This window comes from Callorhinus ursinus, unplaced genomic scaffold (assembly GCF_003265705.2).
Source record: "Callorhinus ursinus isolate GAN/ISIS: 27379988/994484 unplaced genomic scaffold, GSC_fseal_2.0 scaffold1, whole genome shotgun sequence".
NCBI classification, from domain to species: domain Eukaryota; kingdom Metazoa; phylum Chordata; class Mammalia; order Carnivora; family Otariidae; genus Callorhinus; species Callorhinus ursinus.
The window spans coordinates 61,992,753-62,008,635 of NW_027397063.1; the positions used below are offsets into that span (position 1 = coordinate 61,992,753).

Below are 15,883 nucleotides of genomic sequence, written 5' to 3' on the forward strand. Positions count from 1 at the left end.
CTTTATTAAGTATGATTATCACTGTATAATGCTTTACACTATAAATATATTCTAGTGCTCATAACAGCCCTGTGAGGCAAGAAGCACAATAATTCTCAATTTAAAGATGAGGAAAACAAGGTTCAAAGAAATTATATGAATTATATGCAATTACTCAGAGGCAAAGCTGAAATAAGAATGCAGGAATGCTCTTTCCTCTACAGAGGAAAGCCTTACTTCAGAGTTTTTGTTAAATTTATTCTTGGGGCACCTGGGTGGCTCAGTCAGGTAAGCATCTGCCTTCAGCTCAGGTCATGATCCCAGGGTCCTGGGATCAAGCCCCCTATCGGGCTTCCTGATCAGTGGGGAACCTGTTTCTCCTGCTCCCTCTGGTGTCCTCCCCCTGCTTGTGCTCTCTCTCTCAAATAAATAAATAAAATTAAAAAAAAATATTCTTGGGGTGCCTGGGTGGCTCAGATGGTTAAGCATCTGCCTTCAGCTCAGGTCATGATCCCAGAGTCCTGGAATCAAGCCCCGCATCGGGCTCCCTCTTCAGCGGGAAGCCTGCTTCTCCCTCTCCCACTCCTCCTGCTTGTGTTCCCTCTCTCGCTGTGTCTCTGTCAAATAAATAAAATCCTCTAAAAAAAATTTATTCTTAAGTATTTTATTCTATTTGATTCTATTGTGAAGGGAATTGTTTTTCTTACCTTTATTTTTGGATTGTTCCTTGCTTTGGATTGTTCCTTGTTCCTTTGCATTTCTATATAGAAATGCAAATTGATTTATATGTGCACATGTTGTGTCTGTGTGTATAATTTCAGATGATTTTTGTATTTTGATCTTGGTCTTGTGACTTTGCTAAACTCAATTATTAGTTCTAGCACTTTGTTTGGTAGATTCCTTAGGATTTTCTACATATGAGATCATGTCATCTGTGACTAAAGATGTTTTACTTCTTTCCAATCTGGATGCCTTTAATTTCCTTTTTATTATCCCTTTATTGCTTTAGTTGGAATCTCTAGCACAATGTTGAACAGAAGTAACAAGAACAAATATCCTTGCCTTTTTCCCAATCTTAGGGGTGAAGCATGCAATCTTTCACCATTAAATATTACGTTAACTAGGTTTTTTGTGGATGCCGTTTATCAACTGAGGAATTGCCCTCGTTTTTGCAATTTGTTGAGAGTTTTTATAATAAAAAGGTGTTGGATTTTGTCACATGCTTTTTCTGCATTACCAAAACAATCATATTCTGATTTTGTCTTTCGTTACTTCTGGTGTATTAGATCGAGTTTTAGGATGTAAAACCAACCTTGCATTCCAGAGTAAAATCCCCCTTGGTCATGCTATATAAATCTTTTTATATGTTCCTGGATTTGTTAATATCTTGTTAAGGATTTTTACATCCAAGTTTGTGAGAAATTTTGAACTATAGTTTCCTTTTCTTGTGGTTTTTTTTTTTTTTTTTTGGCCTGGCTTTGAGGTTTGGTTTCATAAAATGGGACAGAAAGTATTCTCTGAAATAGCAGAGAAACTGTTCAGAATAGGGAACTATTTCTTCCCTAAAGTTTGAAAGAATTCACCAATGAAGCATCTTGTCTTTGTGGGAAGATTTTTATTTATTTTTTAAAGATTTTATTTATTTATTTGAGAGAGCGAGAATGAGAGAGAGAGAGAGCACATGAGAGGGGGGAGGGTCAGACGGAGAAGCAGACTTCCTGCTGAGCAGGAAGCCCGACGTGGGACTCGATCCCAGGACTCCAGGATCATGACCTGAGCCGAAGGCAGTCGCTTAACCAACTGAGCCACCCAGGCGCCCCTTTGTGGGAAGATTTTTAAAAATAAATGTGATTTTTTTTTTTTTTAACTTGGGATAAGTCCATTCAGATTTTCTATTTCATTTTGGGTCAGTTTTGGTAATTTGTCTTTTTCTAGGAATTTCTATTTTATATAAATTGTCAAATTTTTTGGCATTCAGTTGTTCATAACATTCCCTTATAATTCTTTTAATTTCTGTTGGGCTGTAGTAATGTTTGCTTAGAATTTTAAATTCTAAATAGATCACATTATGATTGGGCTGAATCCAGGAAATGGGAAGACATTGTTTTGTTTTCTTTTCAGATAAGGATGGATTTTTTAAGATTAGGTTTTAGATTTATATATTTATTTGAGAGAGAGAGAGAAAGAGAGCATGAGTAGGAGGAGAGGCAGAGGGGGAGAATCCTCAAGCAGACTCCCACCCTGGATGCAGAGCCTGACTCAGGGTTCACCATGAGATCATAACCCAAGCAGAAACTAAGAGGTGGACGCTCAACTGACTGAGCCACCCAGGCATCCTTTAAGATTAGGTTTTAAAATTAAAACATATTTCTTTTTGGGCACCTGGGTGGCTCAGTTGGTTGGGCATCTGACTCTTGATTTCAGCTCAGGTCATGATCTCAGGATTGTGAGTGGAGAGCCTGCTTAAGATTATCTCTCTCCCTCTTCCTCTGCCCCTCCCCACTGTATGTTCGCTCTCTCTCTCTCTAAAAATAAATAAATCTTTAAAAAAAAACATTTCTTTTTAAAAATCACTAATATAATAAGCTTAGTTTAAGATATGCTAAAGCTATAAAGATAAAACATTCCTTTTTAGGAGATATGGGTACATATGTGTGCTATCCTTTTTAAGAACATTTTTTTTAAAAGATCAGAGAGAGACACAGTGAGAGAGGGAATACAAGCAGAGGGAGTGGGAAAGGAAGAAGCAGGCTTCCCGCTGAGCAGGGAGCCCGATGCGAGGCTCAGTCCCAAGAACCTGGGATCAATACGTGAGCCAAAGGCAAATGCTTAACGACTGAGCCACCCAGGCGCCCCAATTTAAGAACACTTTTTAAAGGAGATTAGACCAATGACCCAAATATACAATTTTCTGTAGTTAATAGAGATTTCTCTACAGATTAGACAATTTATCCTCTAGAAGTCAGTACTCAAAGAGTTCCTTAACAGTAGTTTGTGTTTCTAAAAACATATGCTATTCACAAAATAACACATAATTTATGATTCTATCTATATAAAGGTCAAAAACAGGCAAAGCTAAATGACATATCAGATAAAGGGCTAGTATCCAAAATCTATAAAGAACTTATCAAACGCAACACCCAAAGAACAAATAATCCAATCAGGAAATGGGCAGAAGACATGAACAGACATTTTTCCAAAGAAGACATCCAAATGGCCAACAGGCACATGAAAAAGTGCTCAACATCACTCGGCATCAGGGAAATCCAAATGAAAACCTCAATGAGATACCACCTCACACCAGTCAGAATGGCTAAAATTAACAAGTCAGAAAATGACAGATGTTGGCGGGGATGCGGAGAAAGGGGAACCCTCCTACACTGTTGGTGGGAATGCAAGTTGGTGCAACCACTCTGGAAAACAGTATGGAGGTTCCTCAAACAGTTGAAAATAGAGCTACCATACGATCCAGCAATTGCACTACTGGGTATTTACCACAAAGATACAAATGTAGGGATCCGAAGGGGTACGTGCACCCCGATGTTTATAGCAGCAACGTCCACAACAGCCAAACTGTGGAAAGAGCCAAGATGTCCATCGACAGATGAATGGATAAAGAAGATGTGGTATATATACACAATGGAATATTATGCAGCCATCAAAAGGAATGAGATCTTGCCATTTGCAATGACATGGATGGAACTGGAGGGTGTTATGCTGAGTGAAATAAGTCAATCAGAGAAAGACATGTATCATATGACCTCACTGATATGAGGAATTCTTAATCTCAGGAAACAAACTGAGGGTTGCTGGAGTGGTGGGGGGTGGGAGGGATGGGGTGGCTGGGTGATAGGCATTGGGGAGGGTATGTGCTATGGTGAGCGCTGTGAATTGTGCAAGACTGTTGAATCACAGATCTGTACTTCTGAAACAAATAATGCAACATATGTTAAGAAAAAAGAAAAAGAACAAGATAGCAGGAGGGGAAGAATGAAGGGGAGTAAGTCAGAGGGGGAGACGAACCATGAGAGACAATGGGCTCTGAAAAACAAACTGAGGGTTCTAGAGGGGAGGGGGGTGGGGGGATGGGTTAGCCTGGTGATGGGTATTAAAGAGGGCACATTCTGCGTGGAGCACTGGGTGTTATGCACAAACAATGAATCATGGAACACTACATCAAAAACTAATGATGTAATGTATGGTGATTAACATAACAATAAAAAAAAACAGGCAAAGCTAATCTATGATGACTAGAAGCCACAGGAAAATGAGGAAATCTGGGTAAAGTGGACACTGACAAGCACAGACGTGAGAGTCTTCTGGGAATACTGGTGATTACATGGATATATATACATATGTAAAAATTTATTGAGCTGTACACTCAAGGTCTGTGCACTCTATTGTATTAAGTTATACCTCAAGAAACAAATGACATTTGGGCATAAAAAGGAATGTAGTACTGATACATGCCACAACAGGGATCCTGAAATCTTGAAAATATTATACTAAGTGAAAGAAGCTGGCCACAAAAGACCACTTATTGTATGATTCCATTTATATATAATATCCAGAACAGGAAAATATATACACAAAGTAAATTAGTGGTTATACAGGGCTTGGAGGATTAGGGAAAAATGGAGAGTAACTGCTAATGGATACAGGGCTTCTCCCTGGGGTGATGAAAATGTTCTAAAACAGATTATGATGATGGTTGCACACTCTGCACACTTTATTGCACACTTTAAATGGGTATGTGAATTATAATGGTATATGAATTATAGCAATAAAGTTTATATATATTTATATATAAAAACAGGCAAAAATCTGTAAAACAAATAGAAAAAATGTATTTATTAACAATAGTACATGTAGATCAAAGACGGGTTTTAATGTGTCTCTGAAAGTTATAACCAATGGTGTACTGGAGTTGGTTGTTAAATATTCAGGAATTTTGTGGGCCAGTTATTAAATCATTGGTAGTCTGATCTCAGCCACAGAAATCAGCAAATGCTACATATCAGAGGTTTTTTTCCTCTGCAGTGAGCCAGTTTACTAGGACACCATTGGTTATTTTGCATACTCAGAAAGAGACCAGTTCAGAGGTTATTATAGGGAGAAGAAAATGGACTTACAGATTTTTCCATTAATGTTGCAGTGGGAGTAGAAAGCGTGGTAGATTTTGTGAAGGAAGAATGGGTAGCACACGGTAAAAAGAAAAAATATTGGGGCACCTGGGTGGCTCGGCCATTAAGCATCTGCCTTTGGCTCAGGTCATGATCCCAGGGTCCTGGGATCGAGCCCCGCATCGGGCTCCCCACTTGGCAGGAAGCCTGCTTCTCCCTCTCCCACTCCCCCTGCTTGTGTTCCCCCTCTCGCTATCTCTCTGTCAAATAAATAAATAAAATCTATAAAAAAAAAAAGAAAGAAAAAATATTGTCACTTGAGGAAAAAGAGGCATTTACAATGAATTTTTGAACTGAAGATAAGATTGTAGTACCAGTAGTACAGTAGCAGGAATGGGGAAGTTTTAAAAAAAGGAGTTGAGATCAAAGAAAATGAGAACTGAGAGAAGTCTTTGAATTTGGAGATTTAAATGACTATTAGAGACCTTCTAGAATATATTAATAAAAGTCAAAGAAAATTGCCTTTAAGAAGAAAAGGAAACAGATTAGTAATAATCTCTCATTAGATATGTGTATCTGTAAAAGGAATGAGAAAAACTGAAAGGTACCTAGAGGAGACAGAAATATCAAGTGGCTTTTTTTTTTTTTTTTAAGTTAAGGAGATCTGTACATGTCCAAGACAGAGGAAAAGGAGCCAAAGAGACGGAAAATACCGGAGAAGGAAAAAAACAGATAACTGAGGAAGGAAGAGTCTAGAGAAATGGTAGGGAATGGCTTCAAAGGAAAGCAGGGGGGGGGGAAGTATTAGCTTCAGAAATAGGAAGGATCACCCTTTTCTAAAAGAAGAAGGGAAGGTGATAAAAGGACAATGTTAGATGTAAAGGAGGAAAGACACACAAATTTATATCTGATGTCCTCAATTTTATCAGTATAGTAATAAGGACATGAAATGTCATATGAAAAACAGTGAGGTTGGAATGAGACTGAAAGCTTGAGGAAAGTAGAAAATATGTGGAACAGCTGTTGTGGGAAATGTACCAGAGCATCAGCAAATGACTAATGGAACTGCTGAGCACTGTATTAAGCCCAGATCCAGCTAGAAACATTAATCTAGAGAAGGCCAAGTTAACAGGTCTAGGAAGAGAAACTGTGAAAGATCTAGGGTTAGGCCATGGAAAATGGAAGGGAAGCAAAGGGATCTAGACATTTCTCCAAAGAATATATACTAATGGCCAAAAAGCACATGGAAAGATGCTCAACAACATTAGTCATCATGGAAATGCAAATGAAAATCACAAAATACAACTTCACACCCACTAGAATGGCTATGAGGAAAAACACTGGCAAAAATGGTGATGGCAAGAATGTGGAGAAACTGGAACCTTCATACACTGCTGCTATGAATGTCAACATGTGCCCAACTTTGGAAAATAGTTCTTCAAAATGTTAAACACAGAATACCATATGATCCAAAAATTACACTCCTGGGTATATAACCAAGAGAATGAAAACAAAGATTTTATTTTTTTATTATTTTTGTAAGTAGGCTCTACGCCCAACATGGGGCTTGAACTCATGACCTCAAGGTCAAGAATCACATGGTCCACTGACTGGGCCAGCCAGGCACCCCTGAAAACATATATATATTTTTAAAAACCTATACATGAATAATGTTCATAACAGCATTATTCACTATAGCCAAAAAGTGATAAATGGATAAACAAAATGGTATGTCTACATGTACTACTATTCACCTGTAAAAATGAATGCAGTATTAATATATGTTACTACCTGGATGGACCTTGAAAACAATGTTAAATATAAGAAGCCAGATACAGAAGGCCACATACTATATGATTCCATTTATAGGAAATGTCCAAAATAGACAAATACCTAGAGATAGAAAGTAGATTAGTGGTTGCCAGGGGATAGGTTAGGGGGATGGGGGGTGACTGCTAACAGATATGGGGCTTCTTTTTGTGGTGATGAAAATGTTCTGGAATTAGACAGTGGTGATGGCTGCATTAACATTGTGAATACACTAAAAAAAAACCACTGAATTGTACACTTTTTAATGGTTTAAACAGTGAATTTTATGTTACATGAATTTTATCTCAATTTAAAAAGATACATTAAAGTATCCTATCTTTCAGGGCACCTGGGTGGCTCAGTCAGTTAAGCATCCAACTCTAGATTTTGGCTCAGGTCATGATCTCAGGGTCCTGGGATCGAGCCCCGTGTCAGGCTCCGCGGCCAGCACAGAGTTCTGCTTGGGATTCTCTCTCCCCCTCTCCCCCTGCCCCTCCCCCACTCACATGCACCCACACTCCTTCTCTCTCTCTCTAAAATAAATAAAATATTTTTTAAAAAGTGTTCTATCTTTTACAGCTGTTTCTTCAATCTTCCTTTTATACTGTGTATGTTCCAGAAGGCAAATGAAGGCAGAAGGCAAATGCAGATATCTCTCCTGGCTAGGGTTTCAATTCCTCCTAAGTATAGAAAATGAAACCTAAGGTTCTTCAACTACAACAGATCAGCAAAATCTTTCTCATTCTAGAATTGCCTCCAGTTAGAATGAATAGTATTTCTAAAAATATCTTTCTAAAAACAGTGTCTCTAGAAGCTAAGCCTTAAAAAAGTAGGACTAAGTATTTCTACCTTTATTCTTCTAAAACATACCTCCTTCATTTTAATCTCAAGGGAATCCTGCAGAATATTATCTTCAAGTGGTTTGGCTATCTGATTGTGAAGCATAAATGAAAGGGCATGGATTTAGAACTTGAAAAAACTTAAATCTAAATACCAACTCTAGGGACGCCTAGGTGGCTCAGTCGGTTAAGCATCTGCCTTCGGCTCAGGTCATGATCCCAGGGTCCTGGGATCGAGTCCCACATTGGGCTCCTTGCTCAGTGGGGAGCCTGCTTCTCCCTCTGCCTGCCACTCCCCCTGCTTGTGTGCTCTCTCTCTCTCTCTGACATAATAAATAAATAAAATCTTTAAAATAAATAAATAAATCCCAACTCTATCACTTAATAGCTGTGAAATCACGGCTTTCCTCTTCTATTAAATGGAATATAATACATGCCCCACAAGACGGCTACAAGGATTAAATAAAAGAGCATATGCAAAGTAACTAGCACAATGTTTCACATATAGTGGCACTCAACAAATTTAGGTCATCATCAACAACATAAGCTCATGTTGTTTATGGCACACAGGTTTCATTATGCCAACAAAATTAACTAAACTGTATTAATCTAAGAGATTAGATTCTAGATGCTATATCAAGTTTCTAATTCTATACAAATTATAACTAATACTATTATAACGATTAATGATCATCATCCCCAAATTATGAATGATCTTCTGAATGCAATACTGCTTTCATAAAAACTTTTCCTGATTATGTTCACGTATATTAACTCACTATTCCTCAAAATTCCAGTGAAAGAGATGAGATTCTGGTGTCCTTAGGAATAGGGAATGGAGATAACTCAGATTATGACCAGAACTTGATATTGGCTTCCCAGTACTCTACTTCCAAGGATTCTTAAACATTTTTCAGCAAAAACTTTCACAATGACAGAGAAACATTCCCCTTTCACCCAAACATGCTGCACAAATGGTAACAGGTCTTACTGAGATCTAAATTTTTTCCATAATGCTAGAGGAAAGGCTGTGAAGTCAAGAGGAATACCACAGGGTGTGAGAAAGAAGGGATAAGGAACAGAACAAAAAGATTCCACTCCCTGGGGGTGGGAAGGAAGGAAGGGAGGGAGGGAGGAGGGAAGGTAGGAAAGAAAAGGAAAAGGGAGAAAGGGAGAAGGGGGGAGAGGGAGGTAAGAAGGAAGGAGAAAAGAAAAGCAGTAATTCTCCCTGACTCCTACTGCCATTTCAATGAATGTAAACAATGAACTCATCTATCTAACCACTATTTGGATTTCTCCTAGACCTTCTAAGTTGAACGTGTACTAAATTAAAATCATCTTTCTCCTAAACCATCTTTCTGTATTTCTACTTTAAGTAAGCAGCATGCCATCTACACAATCTGCCTAAGACTGAAATCCAGGAGTCATCTTTAACACCTCTCCTCCTTTACATCCTGATGTCCAAGGATTGTCTATTTTACCCCTTAAAAACTTAAAATTTTAGTTTAAGTTCTCATTATCTCCAACCTGGATCATTACAACAATCTCACAACTAGTCCTTTGGTTTCTGTCAATCACTGTTTCAACGAATCCTTTCTAAAACAACCAGGATGATCTTTAAACTACAAATCTGATCACATTATCCACAGGATAAAGTTCAAACTCCTTATCACAGCACACAAGATCCTTCATAATCAGCCCTTGCTTACCTTATCTATTGCAGATTATTATTCTGAACTTTAAACTCTAGTAATATTACTCATAGTTTGCTAAACACACTATTATTTCACACTTGAACTTATATTCTATCTCTTACCTATTTCTTGGAGAATTTTTTTTTTTAAGTAGGTTCCATGCCCAGCATGGAGCCCAACACGGGGCCTGAACTCACAACCCTGAGATCAAGACGTGAGCTGAGATCAAGAGTCAGATGCTTAACCAACTGAGCCGCCCGGGTGCCCCTTGTCCATTCCTTGAACTCCTATTTATCCTTCAAAGTTCAGCTCAGAAATAATCTCCTCAATGAACCTTTTCCAAAACCACTGTCCCCACCCCTAGATCCAAGTTTATCTGTTGCTCCTCTAGGCAGCCATTGTACTTCTTTCTTCCATTTAGCCCTTTCATTTTGTTTTTTCTTTTTTAGGAGAGAGAGTATGCAAGCAGGAGAGGAGCTGAGGGAGAGGGAGAAAAGAGAACTCTAAGCAGGCTCCCTGCTCAGTGCAGAGCCTGATGTGGGGCTCAACCTCACAACCCTGCTATCATGATCTGAGCCAAAATCAAGAGTCAGATGCTTAACCGACTGAGCCACCCAGGCACCCCTCATTCTGTATCTTAATTATTTATCTATTTCCCCTATTTGTCCGTGAGCTTTTTTTTTTTTAAAGAAGCTTCTTTTTTATTTATTTGAGAGAGTGAGTGAGTGAGTGAGTGAGCACACAGATGGAGAGGGAGAGGGAGAAGCAGACTCTGCTGAGCAGGGAGCCCGACGTGAGGCTTGATCCCAGGATCCTGGGATTATGACCTAAACTAAAGGCAGACACTTAACTGACTGAGCCACCCAGGCGCCCGTCTGTGAGCTTCTTAAGGGCAAGGTCATCTTTTCTTTTCTTTTTTTAATATATATTTTTAAGATTTTATTTATTTATTTGGCAGAGAAAGACACAGCGAGAGAAGGAACACAAGCAGGGGGAGTGGGAGAGGGAGAAGCAGGCTTCCCGCGGAGCAGGGAGCCTGATGTGGGGCTTGATCCCAGGACCCTGGGATCCTGAGCCGAAGGCAGATGCTTAACAACTGAGCCACCCAGGCACCCCGGTCATTTTTTCATCTTTGCATCTCCAATGCATAGCAACTGGCACACCGATGTTCTCAATATGAGATTGTGAGATCTATCTCCATTAGCAGAACTGTTGTCGATTTGTGATTTATTTATACATATGATAAATATTAAGACAGGCTAAAAGTCTTATTCTTCATAAATATTTTTGTGATTCTTTTTGATTGTATCTTTAGAAACATCTGTATCAGTAAATTCTTTATACTTATAAACAAACTAGCCATAAAGTTATACCTGTATTATTCCTCCTTATTTTCTCTCTTCTTTCCAATTCATTCTGACCCACCACCCCAGCTACTAATACTTGGTGATACTTACAATTTCTCTCCCCCTTGCAAGGAAAAAAAAAACAAAAAACCTCTTCTGGGCTCTAAGCTATAGAGCCTCATATTAGCTCACATCTCTCAAAGGGAAGATCTTATTTATCTTTATACTCCTATCACCTACTGGCCATGCTGGCACATTGTGTATGATAAAATCTCGTTTGTTCAACTCAAATGTCAACTAATGAGTGGATAAGTAAAATGTGGTATGTTATGGAATATTATTTGTCAACAGAAAGAAATGAAATACAAATACATGCTACAACATTAATGAATCTTAAAAACATGCTCAGTGAAAAGAAGCCAACCACAAGACTATGCATGTATGTATGCCATTTATATGTAATGTCCAGAATAGGCAAATCTATAGAGACCTAACTACTATAGTAGTTTCCAGAGGCTGAAAGTTAGGAGGTAATGGGAAGTGACTGGGGATGGGGATGGGACTTTTTTGGGGGGTGATGAGAATATTCTAAAATTGGTTGCAGTGATGGTTGCACAACTCTAAATATACCCCAAACCATTGAATTGTATACTTAAAATGTATGGATTATATGATCTCAATAGAGCTGTTATTAAAAAAAAAAAAGAAAAAAAATCTTGTTTGCTTTTGCTACAGAGCTGAAAAGGGGTCAGAGATTGAACATACAAGTGTACAATGGAGATGACAGACAAGTTTATTTAGCAAACACTCCTCACTAGGGTTGGTACAGCCTGCTGGGCGAGTGAATCTTTAACCATTAGCGCATGCTAAATAGCCAGTGTGTACTAGAGAGGAATGTGGAGTAAGTAGGAAGTCACTCAACTGATTTGTGACATGAATACATGAGCAAAGTAATTTAAAGCACTGAAATTCCTCAATTCTAAGGACCAAGAAATTTAAGTCTTTAAAGATCCCATTCCACTAAGACTGGCCTTTGCTCTATCCCTGGCTATTGTGACTGGCAACGAGTATCACCTACTTGGTTATAACTTGTCCTACTCCAAGACTGATTGCTGAATTGGTGCTTACCACCATATCTCCTTAACCTGAATTCTCTTAAGAAGCATTCAGAAATTAACAATGGCCTGTTTTGTTTCCTGCTGAGTCATTTTCTGAGTATACTTGCTACAGTGAATAATGGTCCCCTAAAGACGTCTACATGTTACTCTCTAGAACCTGTGACTATGTTACCTTACATGGCAAAAAGGGCTCTGCGGATATGATTAAATTAAAGGATTTTGAACCAGGGTGATTATCCTGGATTATTCAGGTATGTTCAATGTAATCACAAGGGTCTTTGTAAGTGAGAGGTAGAAAAGTCAGAATCAGCAGAGATGTGATGACAGAAGCAGCAGTCAGAGTGATGTGATTGCTAGCTGGCACCATGAGCAAAGCAATGGGGACAGCCCTCTTCTCAAAGCTGGAAAAGACAAGAAAACAGATTCTCCCTTAGAACCTCCAGCCCTATCGACTTTTTGATTTTAGCCCTCTGAAACCCATTTCAGACTTCTGACCTCCAGAACTTTAAGATAATATATCTGTATAGTTTTAGGCCACTACATTTGTGGCAATGTGTTAAGCAGCAATAGGAAACTAATACACTTGCCCCTACCATCAATATCATCATCAACATCAGGCCTACAGCATATGTCTCTTGTTGGGGGAATCCAGTTGTTTTTATTGCTCAAGATAGAGTACTGATTTGGAACAAATGTTAATTGTGTCAGAGTAAAAATATTTTTCCCTTTGCACTACATGAAGCTCCAAAACTAAACAGTGGAAACTGCAGTTTGATGAACAGCTAATGGTCAATATAGGCAAAGAAAACACAGAAACATACAATCCTTTCATTGGAATTTTAAATCATGGATTTCATAATAATATTATATATCAATAATAACTTCAGGGGTGCCTGGGTGGCTCAGTCGTTAAGCGTCTGCCTTCAGCTCAGGTCATGATCCCAGGGTCCTGGCATCGAGCCCCGCATCGGGCTCCCTGCTCGGCGGGAAGCCTGCTTCTCCCTCTCCCACTCCCCCTGCTTGTGTTCCTGCTCTCGCTGTCTCTCTCTCTCGCTGTCAAATAATTAAATAAAAAATCTTAAAAAAAATAATAATAACTTCAATTGTTTATGTGGTCTTTGACATGTTCTTTAGGAGAAGCTTTAAGAAGGGTACCAAAACGAGACAGAATGAGCAGTTTGGAATGGGATCTTTCATCGAAGGCTTGGCAGTAGTTAGCAAATACAAGATAACATCCCAGGGATAAAGGAACACAAAGTAGGCAGTAATAGAAAAAGGCTCTCATCTAAGATATAACCAGTAATAGAGTGAAGGAATGGAGGAAAAAAACAAGACACAGAAAACTAAACACCATGAGACGATACTAAGATCAGATGACTGCTCCAATTTCTCTATTCCATTAGTTTTAATTTGATCTTTAGCCTAATATACACACAACTTGCAAATTTTCCCAACATTCTTTTTTTTTCTAACGTTCTTTTTCTAGTTCCAATGTAAAGCTCTTGCAAATGAGCTGTGAGCTACAATTTGATAAGAAAGCATAACATTTCCAACAACTGTGAAAATACTATTCACACTTACTATTCATTCTTTCCATTATTTAAGAAGACTTGTCATACTGATAGCATCAATTTTATATCAGTTTCTACCCTCCCCCTGCCAGGCTAAGTGTTCAATAAAGAAATCTCTTCCTTACAATTGCACAGCGTGGCATTTTTGAAGAAATTCCATCTTCTTCTGTTGCCCCATTGGGTCCAGGTACCTCTTTTCTCCTCTTTCTTGTGTTCATTTTGGCTGAACTCTGTGCATCCATCTTCTTTTAACTGGTCATAGAAAGTGAAAAAGAATTTTTTTCTCATTGAAGTGGAGAAAAAGTCTGTCACCAGTATTTCAGAGATGTTAACATGGATACACTCAGCAAAAGATCAATTCCATAGCACACATTTCACAAGATGAGCCAATTGCATCTGGCAAAAACAACAAAGCTTCAATAAACACATGCTCTAGTAGAAACAATGAAATGCCTCTCTGGAACAATGGCCACAATTAATCACCTGACCCTGGAAATTATTACCCTGACCAATATAGCCTGTACACCAACTGCTAATTTCATATCCTGACTGAATGTAAAAGATTCAAAAAACTTGGCTGAGAAAGTTAGTTATATAGACTTCTACCACCAGCCCTTATAACATCCCTGGGACATCTGGAGATATATAACAAGTACAAGGAAATGTGAAAAGTATGTTTTTGGTGCAGATGGAAAAAAAAGAGCTTTTTAAAAAAGAGACAGCCATCACCAATTCCTGGTTTAACAAAGCTGGATTTTTTAACTCTAAATGCTCTGTAGGTTTCAGATATCACTCCACAGGGTTACATCTATTAAAATTGTGAAGTGTACTCTATCTTTTAAATGTCCTTCCTCTTCCTTTTCCAATACCCATTTCCCCGTCCTCTTTCAGAGTCAGAACCTTAAGCCTGTTGTGAGCCCCCAACTATTAAAACCCCACCCAAGCTCCTCCTTCCCCAGTGAAAACTTTATTACTGTCTCACTTAGCACAGAGCTTCTAGCACGAGCTACCACAGAAAAGTTCTGAATATTTGATGTTTCATTTAGATGTTGGCTTGTGCTACCTCTCCAACACCCTGTAAGGATATCTGCATTTTTCTTGGGTATCATAATTTACACAAATAAATTAATTTAATAATGATGTGATTTGAGGCATCAGCCAGAAATTGGGGATAGAAGAACTTTAATGATCAATTGCCATCTCTGCCAAGACATGATACCATGAATGGTAGAAGAAAGATCCTTAGAGCAGAAGTGAAAAACAAAACAAATGCCAGACAGAACTAGGACATTATACTCCGCCTCACTGCCTCTAATAACCTCTCCTGAATAAAATGTTCATCTAAACAACTGCAATTGTGCCTTTCTTTCCTCTGGCTAAAGTGGCAATGTGACAAGATCTACAAGAAACCTGACCTAATTCTTAAGAGACTGAAGGTGACACCCATGAGTCCTGGCTAAGTATTAGGCTGACATGAAAAATGTCAGAGTCTAAAGTGAAAGATGAATACCACCCAGAAATGTCCTTTCATCACAAATGCAAATTAAAATGGAATAAGGAATACATTTAACAAGTCTTCCAGTGATGATGATAACTTTTCTTCAATATTGTTATTAATTTTTCTTTGTAAATATCCAGAGGTTGTATTACTACTCCCACCTCACCAGTCTGAGAGGCCTACTAAAAACACCTAATCAGAGGTGCCAAGGCACAGTCAGTTAAGCATCTGCCTTTGGCTCAGGTCATGATCCCAGGGTCTTGGGATCAAGCTCCACGTCCAGGTCCCTGCTCAGTGGGGAGCTTGCTCCCTCTGCCTCCCTGCTCATGCTCATGCTCTCTCTCTCTCACAGCAGCAGCAAAAGCCTGCCACTCTGCCTATTTGTGCTCTCTCTGTCAAATAAATAAATAAAATCTTAAAAAAAAAGATTTCTTTAATTTCTGTTCCTCTTCTGACATTACAAATAGGTGTCATTGTAAAAGCACCTATACTTTCCATTTGTGATATAAAACAGTTTTAAGGGTGCCATAATAAATCAAGGGAATAAATGTGATATCGTATTTTTCAACAATTACTTTCTATAAGTTCAAGTTAAAATTCCTTAATGTTTAATAGAAAAATACTTAACTTATGCTCTTTCTCCCTCAAACAAATAAAATCTTAAAAATAATAATAACCTAAAAAAACCCCACCTACTCAGTCCAATTAATGACCATTTCTATTTGCATACAATAGGACTTTGCTTAAGTATCTGTTAACTTCTCGGGGTAATTAGACAAAATCCATTATGAGAAATGCAATCAGCAATCTTGTGTCAGGGAGTTGAAGGTCAGGTAGTCAGTAGTACTGAGAACTTAACTGTGTATAAGGTACTATAACATTTCTTGAAGTAAAAACTATTTTCTC

General features: G+C 38.4%; 2 protein-coding genes across 2 annotated transcripts in view; both read right to left on the reverse strand.

Annotated features, from left to right (window-relative positions):
* The window catches only part of PCYT1A (phosphate cytidylyltransferase 1A, choline), a 31,516-nt gene extending 17,791 nt beyond the window's left edge, over positions 1–13,725 (reverse strand). Inside the window, exon 1 of the mRNA XM_025876007.2 lies at positions 13,605–13,725. Coding sequence (XP_025731792.1) covers positions 13,605–13,721 — 117 coding nt within the window. The 5' untranslated portion in view covers positions 13,722–13,725. The remainder of the gene's footprint in view (positions 1–13,604) is intronic.
* Positions 13,687–15,883, reverse strand: part of DYNLT2B (dynein light chain Tctex-type 2B) — a 41,579-nt gene continuing 39,382 nt past the window's right edge. The window contains exon 6 of the transcript XR_012378919.1: positions 13,687–13,731. The gene's annotated coding sequence lies outside the window, so the exon portion shown is untranslated. The remainder of the gene's footprint in view (positions 13,732–15,883) is intronic.